The following is an 11,732-nucleotide window of genomic DNA, read 5'->3' as shown; positions in this document are numbered from 1 at the left end:
AGTAAGAGAGAAAATAAAACCATTCTAACAACATACTGTTAACGAAAGTTACGTGAGTGTGGTCTCTCAAGATCTCTTACTGTCCTGTACTCTTCTGATGACGGGAGCTGACACAGTGCCGACAGGAGAGGAGAAGGGAGGAGGAGGGCGCAGGAGCCGGGAGCAGAGCGACCTTGCTGTCAGCCTTCTCAGGAGGATCATCTGCTTCCCGACCACCATTGGCCACAAGTCACAGAAACCGCAGAACGTCAGAATGTGAATCGGGAGACCGCTGTATTTACATTCTGATTGTCCCCGGGTTGTCCAAAAAGGACCCAGGGGTGCCCAAAAATGCCTTCAGCTGATGATTCAAAGCATGTGACTTGGTGGCAGCAGAAGCACGAGCTCAGTCAGGAGGACTGCCCCTCGCTGTGGTCTGCACCGGCTTCCTGAATCAAGCGTGGCCATCGGCTTTGATGACATGCTCCCTGAATTGCACAAAACCTTCCAGGGAGCTGACAGGAGGGCAATCTTGAGTCCAGCAAGATGACCTAATGAGCCTAAAGCTAGAGTCATGATTTAGTATTCAACTGAGACCCTTGTGAGAGTAAAAGGGGCTGTTCAACCTGTCGGGACACACGGCATTAGGCAGGGCCGTCCCCGGCAGGGCAGGCAGGAAGTGGGTCAGGCCGCTTCCGGTCAAGGACGTCACGGGTGCTGCTGAGCGACTCCAGAACCGGACTTGCCCTCCACAGGCATCTGGAACCCCTGTCACTGCCATCCTTACCCGCACCTTCCCAGAATTTATAAGCATCTACAACCAGGATTACCCAACACCTTTTCCAAATAAGTTCTTCCATCTTTATTTTTGGAAAAAAAAAAAAACCAAAAAAACAAAGTCACCACCAAGCACAGGACAACTCACCAGGCAAGGTCCCGGTTCCCTCTCCCTCCTCCATGGCCCCCGTGCCGCCTCAGCAGGGTCAGGGAAGCAGTCAGCATGGTTAGCTTTTCCCCAGGGGAGTATTAAAACAAGGGCTAGGGAGAGGGAGGAAGGCTGGCTGGGTATTTCATCACTGAGAAGTTGCTTCCAACCGATTGTTTGAAATCACTCACACATTTGGAATGCAGGAAAGGAAGACCATGCCGTCAGATACCATAACCCTCTTTCCACAAAGGTCCCCCTTGAAGCAGCCTCTGGTTTGGGGGAGGGTCAAGTCAGAATTGTGTTTTAAGGTGGTGGTCGTGGGGGGCACGTGGGGGGATCAGCCGGTTAAGTGGCCAACTCTTGATCTCAGCTCAGGTCTCAGAGTCGTGAGTTCAAGCCCTGCACTGGGCTCCACGCGGGGCATGGAGCCTACTTACGAAGAAACAAATTGTGTTTTAAGGAATCAGACCGGTTTTGAAAACTTGCTCTGCAGTCCCAGAACAAAGACTAAGATAAATACATGTAGCTTGTTAGGCTTATCCTACGGAGGGTCGGGGGCTGCAGGTCTGGAGTCCTTGTTAGTGCACTTAGTGTTGGTGAGAAGCCTGGGCCCCAGCCTGGGACACTGAAGTCAAAAGACAAAGCAGAGACACTGACAGCCCTTTATCCCCCGTCACCTTCCACTAAACACGGACGATGGGCAGACGGTCTCAGCCACTGGCCTCCTTCCAGCCCCTGTGCGTGCTGACTTGGGCCAAACCAGAGGATGGATCCTGATTCCTTAGGAGTGCTGGGTGAGCCCGAGTCTGATGAGCAGAGCAAGTGTAGTCCCTTCCAGGCCGACTCCACAGAGGGCTCAGGCCTCGGGCTCACGGGCCGCCCCACGCTGGGACCCGGCTGCAGCCTTCAGCCCCAAGGTGGGCCATGGCACGGGCGGTCTAGGCGTAGCCCCCAGCCATCTGACTGGTGGCTGCATTGCTGCCCACTCCCCGCCAGGCCTGGAAGCTGAAGAAAGCGCTCACTCCGTAGGCAATCATCACTAAACACGAAAAGAACTGGAAGAGGAAGACACCAGAGCTGAGTCAGTGTGCAGCGTGGCCCGGGGCGGGGTGGGGGGGCCACGGGGGGACAGATACGAGCCCCAGACAGCCTCAGACAGGCACACACACACACCCGGAGTAGCGCCCCCCAGTTAACTAGAACAAGCCGCTCTGGTAGCCACGCCAACTCCAATTAGCCACACACTCATTTCCCACGTATTTGTGGGGGTGCCGACGTTACATCCTTGTGGGGGAAACCATGACTAACCACGCAGGCAAGGTAGATCAGACTGTGACACGGGCTATTGGACAATGTGCTGAGAGTGACCGAGGTGTAGGAACTCCCAGAGACACACATCAGGGACTTAGTTTTAAAAAGACAACGTTCAAGGGGCGCCTGGGTGGCTCAGTCGGTTAAGCGACTGCCTTCGGCTCAGGTCATGATCCTGGAGTCCCGGGATCGAGTCCCGCATCGGGCTCCCTGCTCGGCAGGGAGTCTGCTTCTCCCTCTGACCCTCCCCCCTCTCATGTGCTCTCTCTCATTCTCTCTCTCTCAAATAAATAAATAAAATCTTTAAAAAAAAAAAAGACAACGTTCAAAAGGTACCCAAGGAATTTTCTGGAATCAGTTCAAAGATGCCCTGCAGCCACATTCTGAAACTGAGGAAACCCACGCCCTGGTCTCGCTCCTGCCCTACCCTGGACTGCGCCTTGGTGTGTTCACCTCTCTGAGCCTCAGTTTCCTTGTCTGTCCAGAGGGGACAGGACTGGTAGTTCCTGTCCCCTCACTGTGGAAGTCAGGGGGTCCTGTGAGGAAATGTCTGTGCAGGGCCCGTGGACTGAGGCGTGACAGGTGTGGACGAGGGTTACTGGTCTGCCGCTGGCTGCTTGATGTGGATGGAGCCCAAGTTTGGGCTTCCTGAGAGCTGTAAATCCCCCCAAATGGTTTCAACCAAAAGGTCTGCATGCACCCTTTTCAAGAACGGTGGGCAGTTTTTCACAGATTCTCCAAGGGGGCACAGGACTTTAAGTCAGTATGGAGCACCTGCTTGCCAGCAAAGTTCAACAATGAACCCAAAACTTCCATTTACCATCAAAAGTATTTCCCAAGCGTTCCGGTTCCTTGAGGTTTACTGCTAATTATGGAAGACAAAGCTCAGTGTCCCTGAAACCCCCGAGAAGGAGGTCCCTCGGGGGTGGCAGGTGCTGGCCTCGGACCAGAGAGTGGTAGAAGTCCAGGGGCACAGACTTGGTTTGACCCATTCCCTGCCCCCATCACTGCCAAGAGCGCCCCCGGGGAACCATACTCACAGAGGCCGCCGCACGCTGGTTATAGGGCCGGGTGCCCTTCAGTGACGTCAGCTCGACGGCAGCAGAGCAGGTGATGAAGGCCGTGATGTAGAGAACAGTGGCGCCCACGTTGAATATCATTAACTGGAGGGTAGGGGGAGAGGAGAACAGGCTTAAGACGGCAGACTCTTACAGTAAGTGTGGAACCTCTTGGTTCCCCCACACATACCTGGCACACCCCTTTAGTATCCAGAACAGGGGGCTGGGGCTCAAGGATGGGGACGGATACTACACTCCTCGGGATGGCAATCCACATGGGGTCAACCCGGAGGCCATCTGAGCGAGGAGCGCAAACACATGTAGGGCTGAGAGGGGAGGGGAAATGATGAGAAGGCCTGAAGTGATCTGGTCAGGGGCGGTGACAGCCCCACAAGGCAAAACCCCATTCCCAATGGCAGGAGACCAAGCCAAGGCCATCTCTGAGAGCACCAGCTAAAGAATTCCAGGGCCACGCTCTTCCATGCAAGCTTGACCCCCTTGGCACTGTAGGTCTTGGTCCTGAGGCTGGCCCTGGGAAGACCTCCCATCCCTCTCTGCCTCCAGGGGGAGCAATCTGTGTCTGCCTTTGGGCCACATCCCAGGCTCAAGGCCGCCACATCAAATGCCAGGGTGAGGACCCAGCAGAATTCTAGGCCACTCTGGCAGAAAGGACCCTCAGCTGACATTCAGGCCCGAGTCCCATTTCCCCAACCGCTTGGCCCCTGGAGCCAGTAAACAGTCTTAGCAGAGACTGCAAACTGGTGGACCTCAGGCACATTTGGTTCAACCTACATAGATTAAAAAAAAAAAAAAATTGCCAACATTCTAAAATGAGATTTCGTATGAAAAGCTGACGATCTCCTATAAAACTTTCAATCTTAAAATATTAAGATTTGGCACCAAGGGGCCCACTCCCACTGAGAGTAGGAGCCGGGCAGAGGTGGTTCCTTATGGAGAGGCGGGTACAGGTTCTCCAGAACCCCTTCTTGACCTATTTCACTCACTCACCTTGCCCAGGTCCCATAGGGGGCTTGTAGCCCCCATCCCAGAAAATGCCAATTTGACAAACCCAATCCAGTCATCTCTAGATGCAGTCAAGCTTCATCTGCTAATAAGCCCAGGAGTCTAAGAGACACTGCCCTGCTATCTTGGCCCAGGAAAGGAGCCTCCTTCCAACAACAGCTGTGGCCGGAGCCCCAGATCTGTGCTCAGAGACACCGAGGCCCCCGCCATCTTGGGAGATTTCTTTCTTCAAAGCTCCTAGGACATGGGGCCAGGACTGGACCCTAGCCAGGAAGTCCGGCCGTCCCCTCCTCATCCCAGGATCTTCCCTCCAAGCCCAGCGCCCACCACAAACACTGCCTGGCTCCTGCCAGTGATGTCAAGATCTAACAAACCCGTTCTGTCTTGAGGATGACTCACGTTTCCTCAGTTTAAACAGTCATTGAATTCCAAACAATGCCGCCTAGTCCCGGCCTTGCTTGCCTTACAATCATGTGCCTCTCTTGCCTCACTGCTCACTGAAAAGCCTCAGACCCCAGCTGCAGGAGTTTTCCGGGTCAGAGAAAAAAGCCCAGCAAGCTTTCTGTTATCTGGCCAGGGTACTTCCTATGGCCACTCTCAGCTCTGTGTGCCGAGGAGACTGACCTGGACAAAGCGGAGAGGCTACCCTCTCCTGGGCTGTCGGGGCCTCATCCTGGGTAATTCCTGATAGCTCATCCCAGCCCCCAGGCTCAGGGCTGCCAGAGTCTGACAGAACTCCTGCAACACAGGTTCAAATCCCAACTGCCCCCCAAACCAGAAAAACACTTTCAAGATTCCAAATGCAGCGGGTTCTCCATTTAAGAGCCCGTCATGGGGCGCCTGGGTGGCTCAGTGGTTAAGCGTCTGCCTTTGGCTCAGGTTGTGATCCCAGGGTCCTGGGATCAAGTCCAGCATCGGGTTGCCTGCTCAGCAGGGAGCCTGCTTCTCCCTCTGCCTGCTGCTCGCTCTGCTTGTGCTCTCTCTCTCAAATAAATAAATAAAATCTAAGAAAGAAAAAAAAAACGAGAGCCCCTCACTTCTACTCCCTTCCCTGAAGAAAGCCAAGCCTGTGTCCTCCCTAATTTGTGGCCATCGATCCTCCCTCCCCCACTCAGCTCTGCAGCTGGCTGAGAGCCAATCCCCACCAGCCACTTCTCATGTAGGGAAGGTGGCTCTGTCACAGCTGCTCCCAGAGGCAGAGGGGTCAGCCTGGAAGCAATGCCCGCCCCCCCAACACACACACCGTGCTCCCACTGGGACTCACCACCAGCGGCCAGGGCACCATATACATTTTCATGTGCAGCTGAAACAGGTAGAGGATGAAGAAGACGATTGTCACCAGCCAGAGGAAGACAGCCACAAACATGACCCAGCCGTAGGCCGGGTACAGGTGGTACGGGGTGTCGGCAATCAGGGCCCACACCAGCAGCCCCAGCACCTGGAGGGATAAGACAGGGCCAGAGTCCCCCAGAGCCCCCACCACTCTGGCTGGAGGCCACGGGGCTCCCTCTGCAGGACACACTTCTCCTTTAGTCAAGAAATATTTATTTGGCTCCTACTGCATACCACTGTATACCAAGCCCTTGCCTGGTAACTCCTCCTTTCGGGTCTCAGCTGAAATGTTGCACGCTATGGGACACCTTTCCTGCTCCTCCAGTCTGGGTTCTAGAACCTTCTTTTGTGCCTGCCTGCCCCCTCCCCCCAGGCACCCACCACCCAGGACCAGGATTCTGTTTCCTTCCCCTGACTTGAGTTCCCTGAGGGCAGGACAGTGACTGTCTCATCCACAGCTGCATCCAGGCGGCCAGTACACCTCCCATGGAGCCATCCTGGCCTCCTCCACGGCTTTCACCCCTTTCCTTGCTGCCCAAGATCCCCGAGGCTGAGGCATCCTCCCTTCTCCATAAAGGCATGCTTTGGAATCTCTGGAGCTAGGCATGATTCAGCGCTGGCTGCTGAGGCAGGGATGGTCTAGCGGGGGGCTTTGGAGAAAGGCTCCTTTGCTGATGAAGAAGCACAAAGACAACTGTGCCTCTTCTTCCTTGGATGGCATCCAGGCATTGTGGCAGCAAGGCTCCAGGGGACCCTGCCACAGCCAGAAAATGAGCCAACCAGCAGACGGATCACAGAGAAGAGGCTCAGGAGCCAGATCCATCTCTGGCTGCCGGTTCTGGAGACAAAAACTCCCCTGGCCGAAAGCTCCTATACCGGCCCCTGGAGAGCTGGTGCTCACCCTGGAGCACGCACGGCCAGCACCGGGCACCTGCTGCACATGCCCGCCCCAGTGCCCCTGCCAAGGATCAAAGGGATGTTTCCGTACCCATCCCCCTACATGTGCGCAGTCAGGGCAGGAATGACCTTAGCCAGGTGGGCCAGGAGTCCAGAAATCCCTAGGAAAACGTTCCTTTCTCCTCCTCCTGCCCCTCCTGCACAAGAGGCCGGGGAAGGGTGTGGTTGGCTTTCTTCCCACTGTGAAGTGGGAGGTGGAGCCCCAGGCCTGGGAGCCAACAGCTGGGCTTCAATCCTGCCCATGCTGTGGGACCCTGGGCAAGCACCTTTCCCTCTCTGTGCAGCTCCCCCGGGGCAATTCCAGTCTCCCCACCAAAACACAGGTCCCGGGAGGAATCTGAGCTTGGTCACTGCTGTATCTCCAGGGCCCAGCGGTGCCTAGCACATATTACCTGCTCAGTGCATATGTGCACAGAGCTAACAAGCCTCAGTTTCCTTATCCGTGAAATGGAGGTCAAAAACCTGCCCTGCACAGGAAGCAGGTGTGAAATCGGTGAACGTGCTGCTGGCCCTGCCCCCCTCCACCCAGGGAAAGGTCTCAGCCCATGGTGGGGGGGTTGGGGCGAGAAAGGCATCCACTCCTTCTCTCCAGCAGGGATGCCACCCACATGGCTCCCCGCCGGTCTCAGGGCTGCCCCCTTTGCGCTCCCCGCCACCCACCAGAGACGGCCTGGCAGCGGCCCGTGCGGCCCACTTTGCAGGCGAGGAAGGCGGGACAGGTGGCAGGGCCCTGCCTGCAGGAACACAAGCCGGGGGCAGAGCCAGTGAGGACCCAGAGCCGGGGTGTCTCAGCCCAGGACCCCCACCTTTTACCACTCATCCTCAGGACACCCTGCCCGAGACAGACATATCAGGGGGGCCAAGAGCCCCCAGAGCTGGGTGAGGCCACTGCTCTGAAGGAGAACCACCCCCCCAACTCAGCACTTTCCAGGACCCTCCCAGGTGAGAACTGGACTCATCAGGGACAAACAGTCATCTTTCCACTTCAGTCAGAGTCCTTATGAGCCTCCAAGCCAACGTGCTGCCCGTTCCAACCACCAGAAAGGGAAGTTAGAAAAAGCACTGAACTGAAAATCAAGAGAAGACCAATTTGGGTTCACCCTAATGTGCACCTACCAATCAATTATCGTTATGATTACTCCTAGATTTGGCCGCAACAACCACTGAACGCCCTCCGGCTCTGTGCCAGGCCTCAGGTAAGCCATGAGGTTCACGGTTTCCCCATGACCCCCTCATCGGTTGGTACTATGTATTTTCCCCATTTTCCAAACACAAGCTCAGAGGGAAATGTGGCTGTAGCCACCCAAGGTCAACCGGGGGGTAAAGAGCAGGGCAGGATTTGAACCCAGATCTGTCCTTCTCTGGAACCCAGACTAGTCAGAGTTAGTTAGTGATGTGTGAAAGGCGAGAGGACACCTGAAGCTGTCTCCTGGCTCTGCCCTGCCCTCCAGCCCAGCCCCGGGTCTCCAGATCAGCAAGTGCAGCCTCTGAGAGATGAAGCCGCCAGATAAGCAGCAGGAATTTCTGGGGTTCCTCCTGGCTTTGCCAACCTGGCCCTGTGCCCTGGGAGCTGCCTCGGTTTCTGCCCTCAAACAAGGAAAGGTCCACCCATCCCCTCAGAACCAGATAGACTGGTTTTTCCCGTCCACTCCCCCCCAGCCCCAAGAATCTGAACGGAGCACCCCAGCCTAGGGCCCCAGGGAGACCCCGCTCAGGACAGGGCGGCCCCACATACACCGACCCCTCGGCTAGCCTGAGCGGCCTCCTCTCCCTCCGGCTGTGGACCCGTCCTCTAGCCAGAAGAAAGGGTCAGAGGACTTGTCCTGTGGTCCACTGTGCAAGAGTAAACCCCACTTTCCAGAGAGAGGGGGACAGCAGGAGGTAGCCGAGGCTGGAGAGCAGAAGAAGGCCACCTGTCTCCAGGGCCTGGCCCAGGCTCCTCTGTCCAGGACAGCCGCCTTGCAGCTCAGATGCCCCTCTCTGGGATCATTCATTCAACAAGTATCTACCGGACATGTACTGCCTTGTGAGCCAAACAGACAAACAGCCCTGCTCTCCCACTGTTCCCTCTCTACTGAGGGGACCCAGATAAAAGCCCAATGCATTGGTGAATGCAAGCGAGCCACCGGGTAAGTGCTATGGGAAAAATGCAGCTGAGAAGAGACAGGCAGTGGGGTCATTTGCAGTTTCAGGTAAGAGGCCAAGAAGGATCTCACTGGGAAGGCGACCTGTGAGCAGCCGGAACAGCAAGGACTGAGGCCAGGAGAGAGGCACAGAACGGATTCTCCTTCAGAGCCTCCAGAAGAAACCGACTATGCCAACATCTTGCGAACTTCTAGCCTCCAGGACTGTGAGACAGTAACTTTCTACGTAGAGTCTGAAGCCTCCCAGTTTATGGTGTTTTCGTTATAGCAGCCCCGGGAAACCAATACATCTTAGCTACTCTTTGACAGCAGATGGATGTCCTGATCTGACTGTGATCTCGCCATCAGTTTTGATGGAAGCCTGGCCCACTAACTCCCTGGGTCAGGCTCCGGCCCTGCCAACTTACCAGCTACGTGACCTGGGCCAAGTCGCTGAACCTCTCTGTGCCTTAGTGTCCTCATCTTCAAAATGTGCCTACCTCAGGGGGTAGTTCTGAGATGAAAGTAATATACAGGGACGCCTGGGTGGCTCAGTTGGTTAAGTGGCTGCCTTCAGCTCAGGTCATGATCCCAGGGTCCTGGGATCGAGTCCCACATCAGGCTCCTTGCTCAGCAAGGAACCTGTTTCTCCCTCTGCCACTGCCCCTCCCTCTGCTTATGCACACGCTCTCTCTCTGACAAATAAAAAATCTTAAAAAAAAACTTAAAAAAAAAAAGGTAATATACCTAAGGGACTTAGATAAACGCATTCTACTGTCATTATCAACCTGAGAGGCTGGAATGTGGGTTTTCCAATCCATTCTCTGCCCACGTTCCTAAGGTGGTAGCAGTAATTGTGTGCGCAGTTCCTAGGGGTACGAGGCCTCACTGAGATAAAGAATATTATCTAAACTTAAGCACCAGGCGCGGTGCCTGGCAGCTAAAGGCCCCATGCCATTGTGGGCCCCACCTGTCTTTCAGATAAGGCAGCCGGGCTTATTTGAAGGGAGGCCCCAGAAGGGCAGCCCCGCCGGGACCAACCCAGCCCAAGACAGCCTCCTGGAAGGGCACTCCCTCTGTTCCTCACAGGCTGAGGGGCTCTGGGGAGAAGCCCTCATCCTCAGACCTCAGTCTTCCCCTCAGTACAATGCAAGCAGGGAGGTTTCACTTAGCGCTCTCCAAGGCTCCCTTCAATCTGGGCCTGACACTCCTCAATTGCACACCTTCCCCAGGGGGGCCCAGAACCCTCTCCCCCTGGTACGGGAGGGACTCCACCAGCCCCAGCACTAAGCTAAGTCTTCTCCCGCCCAAAGATGGTCACTCTTCTAATCCCTCTCCACTTCCTGGGCTGGGTCAGACCCTTGTGGATTTGCTGTGTGACCTTGGGAGAGTCTCCCAAACTTTCTGGTCTGTTTCTTCATCTGACATGTGAGAGGGTTGGGCAGGTACACCCATCCTGGTCACCTCACAGGCATGTCACTGCAAGTAAAATGCCGTGAAGGAAAAAGTCAATAGCTGTAAGTGGTCAGGTGTGGTATGAGGGCTGCTGGGCTCTGGGGAGGGAGATGGGTGGGGGGGCGAATCTCCCAGAGTGGGGAGCCTCCAGGAGGGGCAGAACCTCAGAGCCTGGAGGCTGACACTGGGGACTCAAACTCAGCCAAGGCAGGCAGGTCACAGAAATGGCCAAGGAGGGCCGGGGCGGGGGGGACTGCAGAGCTGAGAGCAGCCTGCTGGCATGGGGGCGGGGGGGAGGGGAATGATGCCTGGGGTAACCAAGACTTCCAATTTTCCAAGAGACACTAGAAATCTGAATTTGTATGTGAAATCTTCAGCTTTTTAAATGTTGGCAATGAACCCAAAGGTTGCGGAGACAATGTGAGGATGGGGCCCATCCAAAAGCCTCCAGAACCCCCTTCTCCCCACTGCACTTTCCAGGAAACTGAGGCCCAGGGGCGACATGAACCCTTCTGGGGTTCCCCCTCACAGGGACACATCTGGGCAGCTGAGGACACTCTGAACTTGGCCTGGCCAGGCCCAGCCTCCACCCCCGCCCTGGCCCTTCTCCCGACAGTGAAAGGGACTTTATGGGGACAAAAAGCCACCCATTGTGTCAGAGGAGACAAAGGCGCAGGGGACAGAGGCTCCGGGGCGCCTGAACTGGCCACAACAAATCCACACACCACCCCCTCCCTGTGCAGAGGTGGCGGGCTGGGGAGGGGGGGACAGAGGGAAGGCTCCCTGGAATCCCCGCACTGTAAACCCCGGGCACTCGGGAGTCCTGGGGGCCGCCTCCCAGCTCCACCACCTGCGGCCACAGGTTTCACGCCTCTCAGCCTCCCTTTCACTGCAAAGCCATCATTTGGTCATTGAACAAAGTCTCCTGAGGGCCCGCTGTGTGCCCTTACAGACCCTGGGGGTGAAGCAGGGAGCCCGCAGCCAAGTCCCCCCGCCCCCGCACACATGCACGCACGCACCTCCCAGCCTGGGCTGTTGCAGAGAAGGTGGTGAGGATGGAAATGCTGGCTCAGGGCCTGGTTCACCTGCTGGCTTTCCAAATGCGGCCTGTCACATTACTTGCTATTCCTCAGTCTTGAGTCTCGGAACTGCGGTTTTTAAGCCCTAGAGATGGAAGCGATTTCTGCACACCTACCCCAGCAGCCCCCAGAGCCCCCCTAGCGAGGACCTCCGGTGCATGTGTGCACGCTGCATGTGGAGGGGCCCACTGCTACCATGGTGACTTTCAGAGTTTTAGAAAAATCTTCCCAACATTAAGCTCAGACTGCCTCCTGCATATCCTCATGCCAGTTCCCAATCCCTGCACTGTGGCCCGGGGGGATGGAGCTGCCCAGAGGGGAGGAAGGGTTTCCCTGTGGAAGGGTCTCCACATTACAGGAGGTGGGGACACTCTCCTGAGGACCTGAGCAGAGAAGGGCCAGGGCAGACCTCCAACCCCTGGGCAGAGGGGATGACAGAAGCTTCTGTTCTTAGCAACCCCCAGGGAGTGGCAGTGGGGTTGGCCCT

General features: G+C 56.2%; 1 protein-coding gene across 1 annotated transcript; it reads right to left on the bottom strand.

Moving 5' to 3' along the window:
* Positions 1–826: 826 nt before the first annotated feature.
* Positions 827–11,281, bottom strand: PLLP (plasmolipin; the record flags this gene model as incomplete). The annotated part of the gene is made up of 4 exons (XM_031019587.2): positions 827–1,962; positions 3,259–3,381; positions 5,564–5,737; positions 11,186–11,281. Coding segments are annotated over 4 exons (510 nt in total), but the record flags the coding sequence as incomplete, so codon positions are not given.
* Between the last annotated feature and the right edge of the window lie 451 nt (positions 11,282–11,732).

Source organism: Leptonychotes weddellii, chromosome 16 (genome assembly GCF_054177405.1).
Source record: "Leptonychotes weddellii isolate Sample4059 chromosome 16, ASM5417740v2, whole genome shotgun sequence".
Classification (NCBI taxonomy): Eukaryota; Metazoa; Chordata; class Mammalia; order Carnivora; family Phocidae; genus Leptonychotes; species Leptonychotes weddellii.
Note: the sequence above shows the minus strand (reverse complement) of the source record. Positions and strands in the feature narration are given on the sequence as shown.